Source organism: Maniola jurtina, chromosome 7 (genome assembly GCF_905333055.1).
Source record: "Maniola jurtina chromosome 7, ilManJurt1.1, whole genome shotgun sequence".
In the NCBI taxonomy this organism is placed as follows: Eukaryota; Metazoa; Arthropoda; class Insecta; order Lepidoptera; family Nymphalidae; genus Maniola; species Maniola jurtina.
In genome coordinates, this window is record NC_060035.1 from 12,084,999 (window position 1) to 12,109,134 (window position 24,136).

Below are 24,136 nucleotides of genomic sequence, written 5' to 3' on the forward strand. Positions count from 1 at the left end.
CGCCGCAACGGTCCAACGGATCATGGTAATTTTTAACCCCCGACCCAAAAAGAGGGGTGTTATAAGTTTGACGTGTGTATCTGTGTATCTGTCTGTGGCATCGTAGCTCCTAAACTAATGAATCGATTTTAATTTAGTTTTTTTGTTTGAAAGGTGGCTTGATCGAGAGTGTTTTTAGCTACAATCCAAGAAAATCGGTTCAGCCGTTTGAAAGTTATCAGCTCTTTTCTAGTTACTGTAACCTTCACTTGTCGGGGGTGTTATAATTTTTTTATTTACACTTGTTTTGCTTGGATATAACTAGTTAAAAACTTGGAGTGACATAGGCTACTAGTATTCCGAAAAATCTAGTAATTGCTACGGAGTACGGACTAATAAATAAAAGATTCCAACGAATTGAGAATCTCCTCTTTTTTGAAGTCGGTTAAAACACAAATCCACGGCAACGAAGTCGTAGACATCAGTTAGTTAGTTAATAGTCTGTTTTAGAACTGGTACGTGCAAATCGGTACTACCTATTCATATTATATTTAAATAAAAATTTAATAAGCCCTTCAATTAACATTATTTACATTGTTAACAAATACAATAACAACAATATAAGCTTTCTATACAATGCAACGGTTATAATATAAACATAACTTATGATTATTGGAAATTCAACCTTACTTGTTTTAAAATATGGTTTATATCAGAGTTTATTTACAAGCTCACTTAAATAAAAAAATATACCTAAACATTTAAAAAATTGAATGAAATATTAAACTGCACTGTTATTTAATACAATTATAATACGCATTTCATAAGAATTCTCACATAACTAAAGCCCGTATGTTTAGGTTCAAGACATATTGCGGGAAAGTAGAAGCGACGCGACGCGCTAAGAAAACAAAGAAAGCAAAGCAAAGAATTCCGTTACTATGCGTTTCAAACTTGAATACCATCGGAAAGGACATTCCGTAACTCTTATAATATCAAACTTTTACCACTTGCGATATATTTCTTTTTTTTTTGTGTTTTTGTTTTTAATGAAATTCTACAAAAATATACTCTTACGTAAAAATGAGCAGATCAATAAAGAAAGTCTATTTTACTAATAATAGTTAATATTTTAATAAACCTTCTATTACAGTATCTACATTATAAGAGAATTCGCGCATTTTACCAAAACCGGCCAATCTCCTTTGTGCCTCTTTCAAGTTGTTTGAGACTGGCAAATTGCTTTGTACTGATTCGGCACTAGGAAAAGCTATAAAAGCTAAGAAGCTAAGAAGAAAGAAATCTCTACTGTAAGTTTGATATTTCAATAATAGCGCTGGTCTTCACATTTAAGCGTTTAAATACTTTAGCATTTTAGAATAAACGCGTCATTATTGCCGCAATGTGCCTTGAACCTTATTGCGTGCAACACTTTCTGTAATGTGCAATAAGTGCTCATATATTTATATTTAGTCCATTCAATATTTCGTTGGCACAACTTTTAATACTAATGAAAACCCCACACTTTTTCGGTTTTTCATACTTGCACACTTACCTTTAGACCCTGTTTAAAGTACCTATAAAAGAAAAAAGAATAAATGATATATCCAAAAGTAATACGCCACGGTTAGCGTAAGTTAATTTCCAAAAATGTTCTCAATATGACGCATATTTTTTTATTCAATTTTGGAACGAATGGTGCATTTCTCTCACCCATATCTTACATTATCGACTTCTGAATTAAAACATTCTCAAATGAGATTTGCCTCATATCCGCAGTCTCGTGAAACCTCAACATATTCCAGTCCAGGCCATTCATTGTAAACTCTAGATAGATAAGAGATATGGTCTACATATACTTTATAGGCTCGATAACGCAATGGACAAAGGAGCGGACTGAAATACGAAGGGTCACAGGTTCAAACTCGACCCATTGCACTATTGTGGTACCCCGTAGCACAAGCTTTACGCTTAGTTGGAGGGGAAAGCGGAATATTAGTCATCTTGATAAACGTGGTTAATATTCTTTTAAAAAACAAAAAAGGACTCACCTATATCTCACACAAGCGAACTCGGTGTGAAAACATGTATGAGTGAGTCCTACCTAGTCCATTATCTGGTGAGGCCTCGACTCGTTCCAGTCCAGGCCGTATGTGAACTCGGAATGGTGACGTATAGTTTCTGCTAAACAAGATAAATGGACTCACCTTTATTTCACACAAGCGACCTTGGTGTGAAAACATGCACGGGTGAGTCCCACCTACAGTCCGCAATCTAGTGAGGCCTCAATGCATTCCAGTCCAAGTCATATGTAAACTCGGAATAGTGATGTCGTTTCTGCAAAACAAGAGTTATGGACTCACCTATATTTCACACAAGCGACCTTGGTGTGAAAACATGCACGAGTGAGTCCCACCCACAGTCCGCTATCTGGTGAGGCCTCAATGCATTCCAGTCCAGGCCATATGTGAACTCGGAATGGTGACGTATAGTTTCTAATGGATCACAGCCACGTTTTAAGTCCCATATCCTGTAAAATATAAATTAATATTATTAACATTATTACTAATGTATATTACAATTAAGTACAAGGTATATTAATGAATAATTATTAACATTAGTAATAAAAGACTACAATAACAGGTGATCCTTCCTTCATTTCACAAATTGTTGAATCCACTGTTAACTCGTGAACTATTTATTCATCTGATGGGAAAATGTTTCTTACCAAAGTTGCAAAAAAATTTAAGCCTTATAATTTTTGAAATTCTTCTACATTAAGAAAATGTTGTTCCTATAAAAATACATAAATCCTGACTGTAACCTCTTTACTGATCTGATCTATCAACGCACAGTCTATATTACTACCGGGGTTAGGAGCTTGAAATTTTGACAATAAGCACTCACTAAGAAAATTTTTGAGATATGAAATTTCACCCCCTAATGGGGTTAAATAGGGGATTAAAAAGGTTGTATGAAAGATCGTCATTTTTCTATTTAGGTAATTATTTTCTTGTAAATTGGTATTTAGGATTTCGATCAAACATAAAAATGGAGTGTTTTAGGATTTTCGGGAATTCCACCCTGTCGCCGATTTTACAGAACTCCACTCTAGCGAAGCCAAGGCAGTTCAGCTATTTATTTATAAAGTATATCGTAAAAAGGTCAACTTAACGGTTAAACGTCCATAATGTTAAAGACTTAACGCGGCTGTCCTCGCAGATTGTGCAAATCTTGTTAGCGTATTATGACTTACGCGGCGACTGTGCTTATGTAAGATACTCGCTTATATAACCAGCTGGACTATGTATTGATTGAATACAATGACGAGACGTATGCGTGTTTTTTTTTTTCAAGATAAAATGAGCAGTGAATTATTAAAAACCAATAAATCCAGTAGTGAATTTTTTTAAAGTAAGATAACTATACCAAGTGGGGTATATATGAAAGGGTTTTGCCTGGACATTCTAAAACAGATATTTAAAAAACCCCGAGTACGGAACCCTCGGTGCGCGAGTCCGACTCGCACTTGGCCGGTTTTTAGGGTTCCGTACCTCAAAAGGAAAAACGGAACCCTTTTAGGATCACTTTGTTGTCTGTCTGTCCGTCTGTCCGTCTGTCTATCTGTCTGTCCGTCGTGTCTGTCAAGAAACCTAAAGGGTACTTCCCATTGACCTAGAATCATGTTTGGCAGGTAGGTAGGTCTTATAGCACAAGTACAGGAATAAATCTGAAAACCGCGTGGTCACATCATATAAAAAAAATATTAAAATATGTTTCAATTTTCAAAGTAAGATAACTATACCAAGTGGGGTATATATGAAAGGGCTTTACCTGTACATTCTAAAACAGATTTTTATTTATTTTCATGCATAATTTAGTTTTTGATTTATCGTGCAAAATGTTGGAAAAAATACCAGAGTACGGAACACTCAGTGTGCGCGTCTGACTCGCACTTGGCCGGTTTTTTATTAGACTAATAAAACGCGTCCAAATTCAATATACATGTGTTCGTGGTAGCCTAAAATTAGAAGACTAGATTGCAAATCTTGGTTCATATCCAATGTATGGAACTCTAAATATTGCTATATTTACCTAGTGGTGAAGTCATAAGATACCGCCGCTATAACGGACGGCGCGTGCGGCGAAAACTGCACCCTGCGCACTGCGCACTCGCAACCTACAGAAAAAGACATGAATAAAATAATCAAACTAATTTTCATCAAACACCATCTTGATTAATGGCCGCTTCACACCAATTGCGTATGCAGCACGTACACATGACACGCGCGTGGTGACGCGCGTGAACCCGTAGACATACGAGTAACTGCACGCATTGCGTCTACGCGAACGTTCACGCCACGCAAGCGGTATGCCATGTCTCATACAGTTCCATACATTACAACGCAATCCTACGAGCTACGTCTACGCTTACGCAGCCTGTGTGAACGAGATATAAACCCGCATTTGAATAACACTTGCTGCATCATTCGCCAACGCGTTGGCGGTTCCTCTGGTGCTGCAAAATGTTCATGGGCGGCGGTTAACATTAGGTGACCTACCTGCTCATTTGCTCGTTATTTTTATCTATCATCTGTTTGAGCGCTACAATGCTACAGACAGTCACATACTACCGGAGAGATTAGACGCAGGACCAACTTATTTTAGAGGCGTAACGTGCTCTCCTAGGCTCAAAGAAGACGATAAGTCCAGTTTCAGGACCTTTATAGGATCACTTTGTTGTCTGTCTGTCTGTTCGTCCATCCGTCGTGTCTGTCAAGAAAACCTATATCCCGTTGACCTAGAATCATGAAATTTGCAGGCAAGTAGGTGTTATAGCACAAGTAAAGGAATAAATACGAAAACCGTGAATTTGTGGTTACATCGTACCTCTAACCACGGAAAGATGTTAGCATAGCGCTGTCTCTGTTACGTAATCCCATACAAATGATATACCCAAAAATCTCAAGTGGACGTTAACCATAGTGAGTCACCAACCAATCACTATACTAACTTACTAACTTTTTTCCGTGGATATGCCAAACGTCAATCACGGATTTAAAGTTTTTAACAAAGTAGAAACTTACCTTTTAAAGTAAACATAGGAGATGTAAGTCTTCTAAGATCCCAGCCTCGAATGAGTCCGTCCGAACCGGCCGTTGCGAGCGCGTGCGTCTCTATTCTGCTCCAATCGCACGATAATACCTACGATGGAATATCTTTCTTAACCCACAGAGATAAAGTTGCTTTTTGTTTGGCAGTACAGAATTAATCTCTTCCAGGCAAACGACAACATCCGCGATGAAATGTCGCTCTTATGCGATATACATAAAATTGCTTTTAGCTTGTTTAAGTTCAAAACAGCTTATGTTCAATAATCCGCTAGTAATCGGCTTTATAAGAACGTCAGCAAAAGAAGTGTCTTATGCCTTAAAAATGAAAAAAATTTAGGTTATTCTTTATTATTTTTATATGTTAAGCTCCTAGAAATTAGTAAAAATATTGAACATTTAGTTATTTAATTTTTTTTTAAGATGGATCATGGGCTCAGAATTTATATGTGTAATTTAATAACTAAGTACCTACCTTTTCTTCCAAGTAGTCATCGAAGCCATAAATAATTTAGTAATATCTATTTCTCAAAGAATCTGATTTCATGCTTTTAATTTCAAATTTGGAAAAAAAATGGGTTAGACTAGTTCACCTTCAGTTTAGTAGACATAGCTTGATTTGACACAATTATTTACTTTAAATATATCCCACATTGCTATAAACTATCTATAAAGCTAACACAATATAGTTTTTTTTCTACTAAATAGGAGCATGGAACATGTAAAAATCCATCCAAATCCATCTAAATCCAAAACAGTACCAAGTGGTAAGTCCAAAACATTTTTTTTTGTGAATTAGTTTCCGATTCTCCCACTGGAATGTCCACGAGAATGCAGTTGTGTAGACCAGTTGTCAAAGACCCGCAAATGTACTGTGGCCCACTTCTGATTTGGGGTCTTTGTAAACTGGACGTTTATTTACCTCAGCTTCATGAGCCTTCACAACCGCAGCCGGTCGGGCTGGTTCCGTACACGTCCATAGCTTCAGATGACCATCACCAGACACTGAGGCGAAGGTGGCCGGCGAATGAGGCGAGAATGTAGCCGTGTAGACCAGTTGAGAGTGACCCGCGAATGTACTGAGGCACACTTCTGATTCGGGGTCCCACTGGAATGGACATGTCATGACAGTTTAGCACTTGACAGCTTATATCTCGTGTGGTAGCATGGTGCACAAATAAAAGGACCACTCACATATTTCCATTGTGTATTTACAATATATATTACATGGGAATCATTATCCGATGGAAAATGATGAGGCTAAGCTGGGAAGGGTACTTATAGCAGAATTCTAACTTGGTAAAAAGGGAGGCATGTGGTAGGATTTGTAAGGAAATCTGAAAAGCACTAAAAGAATCACTGAAAGCACCACATTCTAAAAAATGTGGCAAAATTAGGAAATGTATAAACTTTACGATTGTACCAGATTTTAGACTACAACAATAAACCTTCAATATTGAGGATCTTCAGCAATAGGTTAGCCTTATCTTGGTTAGTTATCTTCAGAAAAAATATCAATTTTTTATTTATTTATAGGCTTGGTTGCAGTCAGACCTGCTGGCAAGTGATGGATACAGCCTACAGAGCGCGCTAGCCTAGAAGATGCCTATACACTCTTGACTTGAAGGTATACATTTTAAAACTGTAGGGGAAAACTGATACCGAAAGGGCTTGATGATCAATCACAAACCAGGAACAGAAATTAAAAACTATTAGAAGTAAATCTTACCAATTTAACAGTAGTATCCCAACTGGCACTCAACAGATGCGCTCTCGGCCAGTCCACGGAGCAAACTTCGCTGTGATGTGCTCTCAAAACCCTCAACGGCGCGGCGCAACCTCCTCTCCACACTATGACGGCACCATCGCCAGCACCACACGCCGCAACACCATCAGCCGTGCCTGACCATGTCTGTGGATAAAACATCCTGGAATAATTTGCTTGCAAAAATTTGGCAAAGCATGTGGCCACTATGACAACAATCGGCACCATCACCCGAATAGAATAGAATAGATTTTTATTCAAATAAACTTTCAAATCGTCAAAATAATTTACCACTGGTTTGGAATGCCGTTCCTACCGAGAAGAACCAGCAAGAAACTCGGCGGTTGCTCTTTTCAACTGTTCAATTTACTATAATATGCCATACTATACAAGCAATCCCTCGCCCCAACGCCTCCCCCCCAAATAAAATGTTGTATATTGACTAGGCGGGTTGATATTTAACTAGGTATTTAAAAAAATACTCCATGCCTGAAAAATAAAATATAAATACTTTTAGACAAATAAAAACGTAAGCCTATTTAGTGCTTTCGTCAGAGTGCCTGTTCGCATAACTTCATTGCTAAGGCTTCAATATACTACGTTTTTCTTATGAATAACAGTATAATAGGATTATAATGAAGATGTACAAGGAGATTGAACTGTGGACTAGATTTTTAAGCCTTTTTGTAATAAATACTAACACACCCATATTTTTGCTCTCATTAACATAAAAATGTATTCTAATGATAATTGTATTGTAATATTAAAAAATATATCTAAATCCTTAAATAGTAAGCATTTAGATAAAGTTTTAAGTATTACTATGATATAATATTATAGTCTAGACTTACAAGAGCCACATGGTCGCAAAAATGTATTCTAATGAAGCTCTCTTTGCTAAGAAGCTTCGTTTTAAAACTGTCCAAATCAGGACTTAAAATAAATTTTAACAAGGGAATGCAGCGTTGAATACGCCTCATTGCTGCATTGGCAAGCAATGTATTACCATTGCCAATATAAATAAACAATTTAGACTAAAATATACCTACAGAGTAACTAGTAAGTCAACTACTAGACCCAAGTTCTTTGATTAAAGTTGTTTTGCACAGAGGTTCAGAATTATAATTAAGACTGGATTTTTGGAAATTCCCATGGGATAGGAAATGAAGACAAATCCTATTTTTGCCAAGTAAAGCTGTAAGAGGATGCTAATTTTATTTCAATGTGTTTTATTTATTTTAGGCAGATCTTTCAATCGTTAGATAATATCATGAGAAGAACAACTTTGACTTTCTTATACAATACTGGTTAAAATAAAATAGTTGAATTTATAGGTAGGTAGTGTTAATTAATCCAAAGGATAAGTACTATATAATATTAGCATGGCAGGTAGCTAACTTATAATTGTGTGAGGCTGACATCACAAAGGAACTTGAGTCTTTTTGAAATACAATTAAATTCTGTAACAAATTAAGCTGTACCTTCCAAGGAAACCTTTTATTTAATAGAAATGCATCTTTGACTATAGTAGAAAAGACTGCATCCAACTTTGCTACAATCTCAATTGTTATGATTGGCTGGATATGGGTTTATGGCATTTTATGGTATTATTTCTGAAACAATGCATTTTAGCCAATAGTGAGATAGAGCCAGCCAATCAGAGGTGACTATCACACTGTAGGTGTCAAATTACTCCTCCTCCTGATTTCCCAAGATATTCTAAATTCAAATTCAAAATTCAAATTCAAAATTCAAAATATTTTTATTCAATTAGACTTTTACAAATTCTTTTGAATCGTCAAAAGCATCTATCTACCACTGGTTCAGAATGCCTTTCCTATTATATACCTTATAACCTAAATTTAATTATCTTACCACATCAAACAATCCATCAGTCCATTCCAACTTCTGCATTTCCACCACAGTAGCGCCATCTGGTGATAACTCCAAGAAGAACAGGGTCCCTCCTCCAGCAAGGCCATAGTATTGACTAGTAGCCACTGCCAGCGCATCAGGCCGGCTGCGGGAGAAGCGGACACTGTAGCCATGCCGGCCTGGTGTTAGGAATGTTGGCATGCTGAGCGTGTAACTGGAAATATTAAAGTCAAAGTCAAAATCATTTATTCAAAGTAGGTACAATTGTACTCTTTTTGATGGTCGAAATTGTTAAATTTGTACGATTTATTGGTGATAATTAAGTACGTAACTTAAAACTAAAGCTATGAGGGTTCCAAACGCGCCCAAGTCTGAGAAGAGCCCACAACAAACTCAGCCGGGAATTAGTTTTCAATAACTGAATTTGTTTGCTCTCTTTCTTTATGCGTTATATTCCTGATTGCAGAGGGTTCCATGATCATACAATTACAGGTATTTTCTTGGTATAATAAACTATACTCTATTCATAGAGAGAATCCCATACGAATGACAAAGAAAAAAAACTCAGTGGGTGTTAACCATTTTGAGTCACTAACCAATCACATACAAAACTATGTTTTTGAATTGAATTTCAAATATTTTTGAAAACAGTTTCTCAAATAGAAAGAGAAAAAAGAAAAAATTAGAGTCTTGACTTATCATAAGCTGCTCCACACATGCTGTCCTATACTTATAAAAAAATCATTTCATTAAAAGGGGACAACATCAAAGAAGATGGGAGGCCTACTTAATAATTGGATAGCAAAGAGTAGCCAGAGACGGCCATCAAAGACTGGAGAAGATCTACATCACTCTCAAAATTAATGCTTCTGCCAGAAACAATCAAATTTGGATATCGCTTATTGCATAGAATATCCAATTGCATGCATCTCTTGTACAGAATCAGTTACAGCTTACATAGGCAGACAAAGAATAATTAACTGAGTAATATTTTTATAGCACCTTTTCAGCAACACTATTCTACTACTTTAAAGTGTTGAGAATGTTCAAATTAGAACTTTTTCATCAACAAATATGTTGACAAAATTAGGTATGATAAGTATTAAAGATAAAATTAAGTAGATAATAAATGTAATTTAATCTACAAGACAACAGAAGAATTTTAGTTGGTAGGTAGATACATTATATTATTTACATTATATAATGAACAGTGATTCCATTAACATATTTTCCTGTTAGAATTCTAGAACCATTGCTACACATCGTAAGGATTAGACATTATAAGGATTAGTATATAGTTCAACAAGCTAAAACACACATTTTCAGGGTTAGAAATTGGTGTAAAATATATATGTGTTCCAAGGTATAAGGCAAGCTGTAAGCTAGCCAGAAATAATGATTTTACTTAGATTTTACTCATATTTGGAAATAATTTCGGTTTACAACTTTATAGTTGGACTTCTTTATAAACTCAGTACAACCTTACTTTGTTAAATCAGTTTGAAACCAAGTACATTTTTGTCTTGCACACGAATTCTCATTTCAATAAAATAAAAAGATTTATTCTGAATTTAATAATCTAAGTGGAATATACAGCGAATCACAACAAAAACAAACTTGAAAAGTGAACCCTTTTTTAGAACTGTCAAAACAATTTTTGACATTTCGTTGGAAGATTATAAAACATCGAATAGTGTTGTGGCGTTATGTTATCGATTTTCGTTATGTTACCGTCACACGATTTTAATCCAATTTGTCCTCCTACGTACTAAATCCTATTAGAATGTGTAAGAAACCTCACAGGTAGCCAATATATATAAAGGCAACATATTTAACGTCGACATTTCTGGTGAGCGCTTCAAACTCACACATTCCTTATTAAACTCCAAACAATTGATTCAAATCCTTAACTAAGGAGAGTGTATACTCCTTTTTCTCCAGTTTCTTTTAACTCTACAAAAATGCTTGACTACCTATCCTTGGCTTTTGTGGTGGCGGTGAAGGTTTTTAAGAAAACTACGCCAAATGGAAAAGTTACGGTTTACCTGGGCAAACGGGACTTCATTGATCATATAGATTACTGCGATCCCGTAGATGGAGTCGTGGTGGTTGACACCGAGTACCTGAAAGGGCGAAAAGTTTACAGCCAGGTATAAAAGTGATATGTGATTTAAGTGTCCAGTGAAATAAGTGTCTTTGTGGAGTGATGCTAATTCTAACCAATGTATTATCCTTATACAGCTGGTGACGACGTACCGATTCGGTAGGGAGGAAGATGAGATTATGGGAGTCAAATTCTCGAAGGAAATGGTCCTTGGCACGGAACAAGTTGTACCAATGGTCAACGCGAAAATGGAACTGACACCTGTCCAGGAGAAGTTGCTGAAGAAGCTGGGACCTAATGCCTTCCCATTCACTTTCTCCTTCCCTGAAATGTCACCCGCATCGGTAAGTCCATACAATATTAAAGCTTTTTCCAATAAATTTTATAAATATGAAATTTATACAATTTTTTATTTTTCTAGGTGACCCTTCAACCATCTGAAGAGGACCAAGGCAAGCCCATGGGCGTTGATTATTGCGTACGAACCTACGTGGCCGACAATGAAGACGACAAGAACCACAAGAGGAGCTCCGTAACTCTTGCCATTAAGAAGGTTAGAGCTACAGAAGAATTCTATAACAAATCTGATAATTTGTATTTGCAAGTAGATACTAATTTTTCTTTTTTTCTTTTTTAGCTGCAACATGCTCCAGCCTCCCGTGCACGACGTCTTCCAAGCTCTCTAGTTAGCAAGGGCTTTACTTTCAGCAACGGGAAAATAAGCCTTGAAGTAACTTTGGACAAAGAGATCTACTACCATGGTGAAAAACTCGCCGCCAACATCATTGTATCGAACAACTCCAGGAAGTCCGTACGAAACATTCGTTGCATGGTCGTCCAGCATGTCGAGATTACCATGATCAACTCTCAATTCAGCCGCCATGTCGCCTCTCTGGAAAGCCGTGAAGGATGCCCAATTACACCTGGGGCAAGCCTTTCCAAGACCTTCTACCTGGTGCCTTTGGCTCGCAGCAACAAGGACATCCGTGGTAAATAGTGATGCTCTTGGAATGAAAAATACTATGAAGCAAAGATTTTAACATATATTAAGTAATGTTTTACTTTCGCACAGGTATCGCTTTGGACGGACACCTTAAGGAAGATGACGTTAACCTTGCCAGCTCTACTATGGTCGCTGAGGGCAAATGCCCAGCTGAGGCCATTGGTATTGTGGTATCATACTCTGTACGCGTTAAGCTGAACTGCGGAACCCTTGGCGGCGAACTCGTTACTGATGTGCCATTCAAGCTTCTACACCCAGCTGAGGGTATGCTTATAGTTCAATGTTTTTCCTATGATCATAAGACTGACTACAGTATCTTGTAACGGATTTTTTTTTATTCAGGCTCCGTTGAGCGTCAACGATTCAATGCAATGAAGAAGATGCAGTCCATTGAGCGACACCGCTACGAAAACTCTCTCTACACCAATGAGGAGGAAGACAACATTGTTTTCGAGGACTTTGCTCGCCTGAGGATGAACGAACCAGAATAAACGATTTGGGCATCGTAAACCTACAAAAAAAAAATTGAAAAAAAAAACCACAAAAGTACAAAAAAAGTAATCAAGCAATACTCAACCTAAAACCACGAACCTATGCTTACCCATTTGATTTGTTGGAGTTGTATCATTATCATTCATTAATTACTATCATTGGTTTAGAATTGGAAAATATCATAGTTTGTGAAAAATAAGTTTAATAATTATCTATTTTTAACACAATCAGCTATACGGATAGTGTGAGTTTTCATGATTTAAGTATACCTACCTAATTGAGATAAATACTGTAATCAAGAATTGTTATTGACCAATAAAAAAATATCACCAACTGCTGTAATTGTCCAATCCAACTTACCTTATCCGCGTAAGCTTATGAGAAAATTAATAAAGAGCTGTCACCAGAAATATATATTATTTTTTAATATTTTCCTTTAGTTGCAACTTTTACAAATCTCTTAATTTGATATCAATACTAACCTGATGTTATTACTAAGATTAGGTATGATAGGATTATGAATACTTCATCCATTTCAAACAAAACATACGTTTCTTATAACTTAATAGGCAGTGTTATTAAGTTTAAAGCTTCATAAAACACAAACTTTGTTAGTTGTTATAATATACGTACCAAATTCAATGATCAAAAATGTTTCAAGTTGATAATTGTCGATAAAAATCAAAACAACCTACACCGCACTAGGCTTTTATTTTTCGAAACTTAATATTTAATCTGTGGTCTCCCACAAACCCACGCATGCAGAATCTATAAAAAATATTATAATCTATACACCAGATGCAACATAGGCGAGGCGGGAAAAAGAGATGAAAAATGTTATTTTAAAAATCTTTCTCTCAAAAGCAGTTATCGATCACTTCAGTTCTTCTCTAAATTCATAGGAATAAATTATTAGTAAGTACTTAAAAACTTTTTGTGGCTATAAAGGTGATAAAAGTTTTCAACCCGTAGACTGTAAACGGGTAAGTTAACAATAGTAGCGCTCGGAGATTTTTTCTGGCGCGTGCCAATTTAATTTATTAAAATCCAACGGGGTATTCCACAGGGAACGATCTGAAGCCCCTTTTGAAATAGTAGTAAAAATTACGAAAACTCAAGGTTACATAAATAAAAATTAACTATCTATTTACTGCGCGCGATTTCATTCCCGTGGATATTTTTAAACCGTGGGAACTCTGATTGTCCGGTTATTCTAAGTTATACGGATTAAAAAGTATTCATAAGCCTTGTATAATAATTATAATGTAGTATTTATAGGGATGCAGGCTTATTCTAAACCTATCGACAAAATCAAATCAGTTTTTGTCTATTTGAGACATATTTTCGCATTTAGGTAGCTAGGTAGGTATAAATATCTAGGATGTGTTGATAGGTACAAGTAATTATTGTTAAAGATACTTTTCATTAAGGTATCTACTATTCCCTAATAAAAAAACATAAAAAAACAATACAAAATTGTCTCAGCATAATACGTACCTAACTAGTTACTTATTTTAAATTAAAATATGACGTATTACCCAAAATTAGATAATAGGCACCTGCCTATGCCTTACCTTTGTCGAACAATGAATAATTAATTAATAGGTCAATTGTTACCTACCTCACTATTCTTTAACCTTTACGACCTGTTAAATATTCTATTAGGTATTTTTCACTAGATCACCAAATTCTACAAAGCAAGGGTCATTTAATTTTATATTTGTTTCGTTTAATTTCTAAGTTCTATTTAATTCTTAGATGTATGCACTCTAACCACTTGCGAGTTACTGGCATTGCCCTTATCTTGCTGGTCTTCTTCGCATGTCTATTGTATTATTATTTGAATTCAAAATCAAGGGGTTGTTACATCCCCACCGTGACCTATCGTTTATCAAAGACGTTTTTGATTCCTTTGAGAATGTTGTTTTTATGTAAGTAGTAGGTAAGTATTACGTTGACCTTTGCATCAATCTCATGCGATTTACCTACCTATAGCAGTCGCGTGCAGGTCATAAAGGCGTAAAAGCACTGCTTACCCCAATTAAAATGGCTTAGTGCTCATTTTTAGGGTTTCGCATCTCCAGAGGAAAAAATCACTTCGTTGTCCGTCAATCTGCCATAGACATGGCAGATTGACGGACAACCCCATCAAGAGAATCAAAACCTATAAGGTATTGACGTAGAATCGTGAAATTTGGCAGGTATTTATGTCTTATGGCACAAATGATGGGGAAAATCTGAAATACAGGAATTTGTAAACAAATAACAAGTGTTATTTCTTGTACATTGGTACAGAACCCTTGGTATGCTAGTCAGACTCGCACTTGACTGGTTTTCCGTGATGACCTGCCATTAAATAGATAGTTACCTTACCCTGCAAGCCACTGATAGATACGAGTATGTATCTACGTGTAATAAGGAGATAGGTAGATGGAGGCTACAGAAGACTAGATAGACCTTGTCTGAATAGTCTCACGGCACTGAGTCTGATAAATCTGATCATTTTTTCGCGGATTTTCGGAACGCAAAGAATATGAGGGGGTTTCCCTTTCCATAATTAGATCTTTCCGCATTTAACTCGACTTAGGTATCTACCTCTAAGGAATTGAACTCAGGGTAACGACTATTTTTATGAAATCTTAGAGAAAAAGCTTGTATTCCGGAGACGGACTAGACAAATTTTTATCCCGGAAAATAATAGAGTTCCCATTAAATTTTTAATAACGTTAATCCTCGCAAATAGGTATATATAACCAGATATTATCATCTAGTAGGTTAGCGTAACCTACTAGATATATTGTCATGTAGTAGGTTACGCTGCGCTTTTCAGAGAAGTTGCCATTCCAGTGCTTTGGGAGTTGAGACCCCAACGCCTATCGGTTCTTCAGCCATTGCCACTACAAGTCCGTAATCCGCAAAATTGTCACGATGAAAAGACAAGAAACTAAAAAGCCATTGTCAATGGACGGTGAATTTAACAAAAAAAAACTGCAATAAGCATTTCTAAAATCTAAGTCACTTTCTCATGACCGAACTGGTCAGACAGGTTATGGACAAAAGGAACGGACGAGGAAGACCCGGGTCCTTTATTTTTATTGCGAAAGGGGTCCGTCCAAAAACCTGTCTGACCACTTCCCGGTATGGGAAAGGACATTCGACAAATGACCCTTTATTTGCATGTGAAAGTATTTAATAGTTTTCTTGGGACACACGGTTGTAAACTTCAAAGGTGTGTTTGAAATTTTTATAAATGCCTAGGTACTCATAAGTTAGATAAATTTTAAACATACCTGCCTACCTACTAAACACGTTCATCATGATCAACCCATTTCCGCCCCACTACTGAGTACGGGTCTCCTCTCAGAATGAGAAGGGTTTAGGCCATAGTCTGCCACGCTGGCCCAATGCGGATTGGCAGACTTCACACACCTTTGAGAACATGGAGAACTCTCAGGCATGCAGGTTTCCTCACGATGTTTTCCTTCACCGTTAAAGCAAGTGATATTTAATTGCTTAAAACGCACATAACTGAAAAGTTAGTGGTACGTGCCCGGGATCGAACCCCCGACCTCCGATTAGTAGGCGGACGTTCTAACCACTAGGCTATCACAGCTTACACGTTAAACACGTTCAGTGAAATAAAAATAAACTAGGAATACTATGTAGGTACTAGTACTAGGTAGGTACTATGTAGTAATTAGGAAAAGTTCAAGAATTAAATATGAACACAAAAGTAGTGACAACTAGGTAGGTAGGTACTTATATATGAGGAGAAAAAAGAAAATATTTTTTAAATTCAAGTAGGTAATTGTATTCTGTGATAAGACAGAAATCATAGAATCATAGACATAGAAATGAAAGAAAATGAAATGAAATGAAAATGAAAAAAGCAGATGATTATGCTTGAGAAAAAGACGCAAAACACGGGAGTGTGAATAAAGAAAATGAAGATGGTAAAGAAATAAACGTACCTAAAACTAAAGTTCTGTATGTCAGACACAATTCCTATCAAATAAAGCACCCTACTAACGAACAAGTGCAAAAAGGGACACCTTTGCCCGTGCCTTTGCCCATTCAATACAATAGATGCCAAAAGAAAACACCGGAGCATTGCATAGGGACATTTTATTTTCGCCAATGAAAGTATTGAGAACCTTATCGTTATAGTGATAAGGGTGATTATCGAAATAAAGAAAGGGTAGTATGTGGATGGACAGGATTCCCACGTCTTTAACTGGTCAAACAGGTTTCTTAGAAAATGGCAAGGGTGGACAGGGGTATCCTTTGACCCCCAATCATTATCTTTAGGAAAAGGTACGTGATATCAGCCGTTATAAAAAGATTAGTTAACGCAATGTGGGAACCAATAGCAAATAAAATTTACGATAGCAATTGTTTGCAAAAAATAAATTCACAGTTTAACGGTCATAATTTTATTCATTGAGCCGTGTTTAGTAGAGCTAACCCATCAAATATGCTTTACAATGATAAGTAGAAATAATAAGCAGATCAATACAATAAAATATATATCTACAAGAACAAAGGAGTTAGAACAACAGGCTAGAACTAGTCTGAACTTAGTTTTTCTTCAGAAACATTCTATTGACAAAATAATATGATTATTATTATACCCTACACCTTTCTGATAAATCAGTTAAGTTAGCCAACTGGTCATATTTTTGGTTTAGAATAAATCCGACAATACTTTAGTTAGATAATTTTATTTAATTTATTTTTAATAGTGGATTCAAGTAACAATGAAATTGCTAAATCTTTTTAGTACGCATTCAGAGGTGATGAAATACGTACTCGTACATACCTACTACATCAATGGTAAAAGTAGATAAATTTATTTATACATAATAGCAAAAGTGCCAGCAGCCCGCTCCGTGATGTTTCTTTGAGTGTTTTTTTTATCTTAGGCACGTGCTCCCATTGTATAAGCTCGTTGTGGCGTTATACAGGGAGATCATTCGTACCCTTATTTTATAATGTGGTCCATGGAGACAAAAAAAACTGTGAAATAAAAACGGATGTTTTTGTGAATGTAGACTTAGATGTTAGGAACGATGATGAATTTATAATGAAAAAATATTCCGACCCACTGTCTAAGCCCTAATTCGCACGAGCATTAAAAAAGCGTTGCGTTAAAACTTGGCGTTGCGCTAAAAATACAAAGTGCGAGTTAAAAAACCGTTGATGTGTGAACAGATACTTGGGAATGCATTTGTTCTAATTGAACTCTTTTTTAACGGACGTTAAAAAAGCTCTCGTGCGAATGAGGCATTATAACCAACGTGCTAAATTGAACCGTCATGTCACAAAATATTCTTATTAACTCTACATAATAAATCCCCCATTTACATTCCAACTATTGTTTTACAGTCATAGAAAAATAAATAAAGAGACTCCTTCTGAGATCAATCTAAAGATAGGCTTGAGGTAACCCGCATGTAACGGAAGTAACTGTACGATAATGGGTGACCGTTACCGAAAAATGCAACTCTATTGTTCCAAAATAATCATAAAATCGTTTCTGTGGGAAAGCTTTTCCGAATCACCATTTTGTCATCTATCGAAGAGAGAGCAAGTCAGCAAGTATTTTTCAACTCGGCTACTGTTAAAGATTAAACTCAGTTTAATACTTTTATTTCACTTTCACATATTTTACCACTGTATCGACCGAAACCCTAGACTTCTATACAGCTATCACGGAGTGTTAGGACGCGTGTAGACTATCAAGTACTACATCTAACACTAGCTACGTAGATTTTTCTACTGCGGTGTCAATTGAAAAGGGCAATAGAGACCTGGTAGAGCCAACACCTGGAGGAGGTCCATTGAGGCAAACCTTGAAAGAGTGGGACTCTTGTGGGAAACATGTCAACTTAGAAGGGTATGGGAAACTACTTCTGCAAACTACGAGTATGTTCCACAGAGGAAGAACAGATTCTGCATCTTTATGATGACACCTACAGTTTCAACTGGGACAGATTTGTTCTAGTCATCTGGTAAGTCAAGATTGGCGATGATTTTAGGTAAGTCTTAATTATTTATTTTCAAAGTATAATTAGTTATAACAGTATATAATATTAAAACGTTATGACGATTGGCATGATTGAAAAAAGTAGTAAGTTAACATCAAAGTGCATGTCAGGTTATTATAATAATTTCAATTATTCTTTAATCAAGTTTAAATAGATACCTAGTAGTTACCTGCACATAACATTAGAATTAATTCCAATACAAATCGGACAAAAAATATTTAAGTAATTATGTAACTTAGTAAAATATTGAAAGTAGTGCAGCTAGATACTTACGAGTATTTAATATTGTAGAAGAGAAACTTGTACAAGCTACCTAGCTGCTTAGATGCCTAATTAGTTAATTACGTAAAGTTATAAACTTAGTCATTACTTAGAAACATTACTACACTAAAAATGAAAGTGTTGAGCTTTTTAATGTAAATTAAAATTTGTCTAGGTACTTATTCAACCATAATATTTTTAGTGACTTTGATAATTTAAGTTAACCCCATCAATGATTAGCCGCCTCATTGAGTATTGTAGGTCCATGCCCTCATTATATACATTATTGATAGGCAAGTCAGATGGATTGCTCTTTGAATTAAGTATTGCTTTTAGAAAGTATCTAGTAGGAATATTTTATCTTAAATCATTAGAAATAAACTTAATAAAAATGCAATGCATCGAAGAATCCATCTAAGTATATACAATTACCTTATACCTAAAGAGTCAAAAAAAAGATTCCGACGAATTGAGAACCTCCTCCTTTTTTGGAAGTCGGTTAAAAAGATCTGTTAAGTAGTTTGTAGATTCTGGATTTTATGAATGAATTAATGATTTCATTAGATTAAACGATTCTAGGCATGTTGGTTCAAAACATCTGTCATCTGGTTATAAGATGGGTTACCGACTACCGTCGTTCTTATGTCTTATCTGGCACCTATACTTGCTTACTAATAAATCTAATAATACATGAAAATATTAATTATTTAGCCCGTGGTGGTATTTTTATTAGTTCGTCAGTCAGTAAATTATACCTACCTGTACAGTTTTTAGTTTTATTACTTTATATCTCGTCCATACTTTTTGCATTGGACTACTTTTATTTTGAAGGCGCGATGTAACAGTAGCATTGCTCTCGATCTCGAGTGACCTACTGAAAATGATATTTTATCAATCGTTGCTACTTATGAAAGATCGAGAAATGTCATGTTTTATTTGGTCCGAAACAAAGTCCCGAAATTTTAACATCGAAATTTATCTGCATTGTCAATGAAAAGCTTAGATTGATTTAATAGGTAGTTAAGATACTAGAGATGATATTCCGTCTGCGTGGATGTCGATTTCTTAAACTTCTGTACCAACTCTTTAATTTTCCAACATTATACCAGCTATATCACTTTTCAGGTAAAAAATATCTTTTTCTAAAAAAATATCTCAACTAAGGCATTTCATATCACGTCTGATGCAGCGAACGGCAGGACGTTTTCAATTCTCAAGCTCTCGCGAGTCCACTGTAGTCTTGAAGTTAAATAAGTTCCTAAATGCAGAATGCAAGTAGGTAGGTACCATTTCCATAACACCAAAACTAAACAACAGAAAAGTACTGGCACTTGTTAAGTTTTCATCACATCTGCATTAATCAATAACTAAACTATTGTTTGATGATATTTGATGACAAATAAACTCAAATTAGGTGTAAGTAGGTATATTATTGTGTAAAGATTAGATAGTTTAGTCGTAACTATTGCATTATTTGTGCGTCCTTGACTAATTATTACAATTACAATAAAGGTCAGTTCGGTTGACAACCGCTTTGGTACGCCAATTAAGAAAATTGAATTTTGTAACACAATAAAATAACGGATATACTTACCTACCTAGTAAAATCTAGCAAATCTAATATTATATCTTAAACATAGCGAAAGTTTGAAGTAGATTATTATAAAAAATTTGTATAGATAGTCCTATAATTTCTATATCAATTATTCACAGCAAGGCGAGCAACAAGCACGTTAGCTTTTTTGTTAAAAAAATCCTTCACTGACTTCTAAGACGGTTGTCAGTGAAAATTATGTTCTTTTCCTTTTTCTTCCCTTACTAGCCCACATAGCAAATTCTCAAAGGATGCATGGTCTCGAAATCCAATAGGTACTAGAAATAGATCTCTCGATTGGATTAATTCCAGTCTAGTTTTATACCGCTTACCTATATGCAAATTCGGCCAAATTCTCATTGGATGCGAAATCGGAATTCTATTCGTTTAGACGGTATGGTGAGCCATAGTGTGTGTTGTTTATCGTAAAAATAAAACTCATAAGTTATCTACAAATATGTTTAATAAATAATTTCTTACCTATTTACACTTATTTAAATAAATTAATTATATTTGCTATCATGATGTACCTACTGGTTGCAAAACATACGCTTGCCCTGTGGCTCTATCAATAACATGACCTGTGGAAGACCTCAAAAAGAGCCTGGGTACAGACGCAGGAGTAACTTGCCTATTAAGATGTCTGTCACCAGAACTAACTTCGTAATTATTTTTTACTTTGTGATCAACAACTAAAACAATGTGATTTTTCTCACTCGGTTGGTAAGTTTTTTCATCATATTCACGTGAATATCTTTTCCTGTTATCCTCTAAAGACATTTTCATTAAACCTACATCAAAATAATCTTGACTACCTATATCATGTCTTTCAGTTTGAGTTGATTCAGTATTTGCTCTTTTTAGTTTAGGCCATTGTTTTTCTTCATAGTTCCTTTCACCTCTTTGTAATAGCACTTCAGTTTTAGAGTTTTCTCTCTTAGGTCTCGCACTTCTCTCATATTCAGATGCATCTGGATAATATTCTTCACGTTCATTGTCAGCCTTTTCTTCGGTATCTGGATAATCTTGTAGCTCTTCATTATAATCATCATCATAATATTCATCTTCTTCTTGGTTTCCAGCGTGACCTGCATGATTCAAATCCCAATAGTGCTCCCCGTATCCACCTTTCTTGTCACCCCATCGTACCTGTTTGAAAAATTTGAAATTATGTTTATGTTCTCTTATCTTGTAACTTAATTGACTGAAATGATACAAATTCAATACCAACTTTAATATATGTATGTTAACATCGATGTTTCTTGTTATACCAACTTAAGACACCCTTAATGACAATGTTAAATAGGTACATATAAACATGCAGATTAGTCAATTTACGCTTATTTTAGTAAAAGTAATTAGTCTTGATGGTAAAAATGACCCTATTATTCATGCAGAGGCGTATAGACATTATTGTAATGTTCCGGTTGAGGTTCATAGTCATCGGAACAGTTTTTGTTACTAAAAGAAGATGAATGAAAATCAATCTTGTCAAATTAGGTAGGTGTGCCGTAAACTGAACGCAAAAAAAACTTGAATTAGTTTTGAATAACCTCGTCACTAAATTTTCCGTGGCAATTTTTGAAATTTTAGGCGCCCAGGGTCCAATAGATGACCCATTTTCTCATCTTAATTAATAACTTTATAACTTAAAATTTAAAAAACCCCCGACACATAAACCTCTGTAAGAAAACTAGAGAAGAGCTGATAACTTTCAAACGGTTGAACCGATTTTCTTGGATTATAGCTAAGAACACTCTCGATCAAGCCACCTTTCAAACAAAAAAACTAAATTAAAATCGGTCCATTTGTTTAGGAGCTACGATGCCACAGACAGATACACAGATACACACTTCAAACTTATAACACGCCTCTTTTTGGGTCGGGGGTTAAAAAGCAGAAGCAGCGTACTTTAGCAAAGAACAGTCCTGCAGCTGGTCTGGATCTCTCATGCCTTTCTACGAAGTGACGATCGTTGCCCAGCCGGTGGCCTTGATCGAAGTCTTCTGATGTGGGCAAATGCCTGTACCTTCAGCCAAGCCAAGCGAAGCGCGACAGAGAAAGAACATAGAATTAGGTTATGAGTAGGGATGCAAACAATAGGTACATCGATATAATTTTGTCAGAAAACATCGATGTTTCTAGTATAAGAAAGCAACGCGTCTCATCGACGATGCGAATGTTATAGACATTAAGTAATTAATTGTTTTACTTAATTTGATTATTAATTTAAAAATTAGTTTTTTTTAATATTTATCAATTTTGCAGCTACAGAGGGAGTATAAATTCTGTATCTTCTCTTAGTAGGCTGCTTGGTCTATCATATAAGTTGATTTTTAATATTTAAATACGGAGATTAACTTCACATGTGCTGTAATTGTAAAATAATTTTCCTTTTACAAAACAAGTTATTATCTTAGTAACATTTGTTAGTTTTAAAAAACTTAACTTTGTAAATCATTTAAAAAATATTAAAAAGGCGATTTAAATAAGCAAACAACGTTTTCACAGAATAAATTTTTAGACACATCGATGTTTTTCTGACTAACGACGTTTGCAATTTGCATCCCTAGAGAACAAAGCGAGATGGAGGCAATAATGAAACTTCTTTTACTTTTCCCATGTCCCTGTGATTCTTAAAGTCCTTCTTCTCATAGCGCTGCTCCCAGGTGTTAGGGTCCTCGCACACGTGACCGAACTCTATCTTGTATGGGCTCAACTGTACTGAGAAAAAATCCCTATAAAGCAAATTTTATCGTCTACACTTCGAAGTACTACTATCTTTTTTTCACTTTTAGACTGCGGTCTGTAACTGGTAAGTGGGTTTCATCTTCTAGATTAAAACGCGTTAGATAGACCGGAGTGGGACTTGGCATTTTATGGATCCATCGGACCCATCAATAATAATAATAATTCTTTTTACCTGATGTACCTCATGCTTCTAACCAAACAGTCTTCAGCCAATTTAGAAAATATGCATTCTTAAAATGGTGTCTTCTTAGTCGACTAAGTATAACTAGAACCCACAACTCAAGCTGGAAAAGTTACTCTGTCAGAACTATCGTCAAAATTATCAGATGGCCATGATATTGGACTTAAAAGATTGGTAAATAATAGTGGTTATAGTAAATTATATAAAGTAAGGTACGTGAAATGCGGTTATATCTTTGCGGTATATTTCTTTTGGCAAAAGTAGCCTATACAAAATAATAATTGTTGTGTCCGAGTCTATTGTTGATTTTCGATATCAAAGTAGGTACCTACTACGATTTCTTTGATTGGGTAAGTTTTTTAACAATAATTGTTAATATTAATCAAAGAAAAATAAATAAGGAGACAACTTTGCTTGCTCAAGCTTCTGATGTGACACTAGGTAGGTAGGTATTTATTAACCAGAAAACCCTTTACTCTACCGTTTGAAACCAGCACCGTGAATCATGTTACTCGTAAGATAAGTTTCGTGTCTATGCAGCGCCCATGCTTTATTGAATTTAAAATTCAAATCAGAAAATCTAAATTCTCTTTTTAACTAGGTACAAGCATTTTGACCTAATAAGACCTAATAAGTAAGTAATTACCTAGTAAGAAAAAATAGACCTTACTGAAAAAATTTCGCCTGTGTTTCAATCGTTGTCGGGATCTTCTGTGGGCCGCGAACAGTGACACTGCTTACGGGGCTCCAAGCTGACCCAGAGCTTAGGACCAAGACACACCAGACCCATTTCTGGAAAGAAATGGAAAGCATTTCTTCAATATGATCAGAAATCAAACTCAAACTCAAAGTATTTATTCAAATTGGATAGGTACGGTGTCCCAGTTTGAATAAATGATTTGAGGTACCATTGTACACGTTTTGATTGTCAACTATGGATACTGATATTGTAATTGTGATAGTTATTTATGTA

The 24,136-nt window shown here is 35.5% G+C and overlaps 3 protein-coding genes across 4 annotated transcripts; 1 reads left to right on the forward strand and 2 right to left on the reverse strand.

The window, feature by feature from the left end:
* Positions 1–396: 396 nt before the first annotated feature.
* On the reverse strand, positions 397–10,392 carry LOC123866663 (peroxisomal targeting signal 2 receptor). 2 transcript variants are annotated; one of them, XM_045908348.1, is made up of 8 exons: positions 10,212–10,392; positions 8,731–8,944; positions 6,820–7,002; positions 6,013–6,198; positions 5,067–5,184; positions 4,075–4,159; positions 2,343–2,509; positions 397–1,556 (listed from the first exon to the last, which is right to left on the reverse strand). In XM_045908348.1, exons 2-7 carry the CDS (start codon positions 8,929–8,931, stop codon positions 2,350–2,352), a joined length of 933 nt encoding a protein of 310 aa, XP_045764304.1. In that variant the 5' UTR covers positions 8,932–8,944; positions 10,212–10,392; the 3' UTR covers positions 397–1,556; positions 2,343–2,349. The 2 variants fall into 2 exon arrangements, with proteins under 2 accessions (XP_045764304.1, XP_045764303.1); XM_045908347.1 differs by having other exon boundaries at positions 10,217–10,391.
* Positions 10,393–10,554: 162 nt separating this feature from the next.
* On the forward strand, positions 10,555–12,739 carry LOC123866656 (arrestin homolog). Its single transcript, XM_045908341.1, has 6 exons — positions 10,555–10,880; positions 10,972–11,178; positions 11,256–11,387; positions 11,472–11,823; positions 11,907–12,101; positions 12,180–12,739. Exons 1-6 carry the CDS (start codon positions 10,692–10,694, stop codon positions 12,326–12,328), a joined length of 1,224 nt encoding a protein of 407 aa, XP_045764297.1. The 5' UTR covers positions 10,555–10,691; the 3' UTR covers positions 12,329–12,739.
* A 7,930-nt stretch (positions 12,740–20,669) lies between these two features.
* On the reverse strand, positions 20,670–23,885 carry LOC123866766. The gene is made up of 4 exons (XM_045908446.1): positions 23,834–23,885; positions 22,846–22,955; positions 21,047–21,380; positions 20,670–20,680 (listed from the first exon to the last, which is right to left on the reverse strand). Exons 2-4 carry the CDS (start codon positions 22,852–22,854, stop codon positions 20,670–20,672), a joined length of 354 nt encoding a protein of 117 aa, XP_045764402.1. The 5' UTR covers positions 22,855–22,955; positions 23,834–23,885.
* Between the last annotated feature and the right edge of the window lie 251 nt (positions 23,886–24,136).

Bases quoted from the DNA above. Each gene is read 5' to 3' on its own strand.
- LOC123866656 (XM_045908341.1), top strand. From the start codon at position 10,692: ATGCTTGACTACCTATCCTTGGCTTTTGTGGTGGCGGTGAAGGTTTTT. The intron at 10,881-10,971 runs GTATAAAAGTGA...ATCCTTATACAG, and splicing joins GGCGAAAAGTTTACAGCCAG to CTGGTGACGACGTACCGATT. The intron at 11,179-11,255 runs GTAAGTCCATAC...TTATTTTTCTAG, and splicing joins CTGAAATGTCACCCGCATCG to GTGACCCTTCAACCATCTGA.
- LOC123866663 (XM_045908348.1), bottom strand. From the start codon at position 8,931: ATGCCAACATTCCTAACACCAGGCCGGCATGGCTACAGTGTCCGCTTC. The intron at 5,185-6,012 runs GTAAATAAACGT...ATTCCATCGTAG, and splicing joins TGAAGGCTCATGAAGCTGAG to GTATTATCGTGCGATTGGAG. The intron at 2,510-4,074 runs GTAAATATAGCA...TATATTTTACAG, and splicing joins TCTTATGACTTCACCACTAG to GATATGGGACTTAAAACGTG.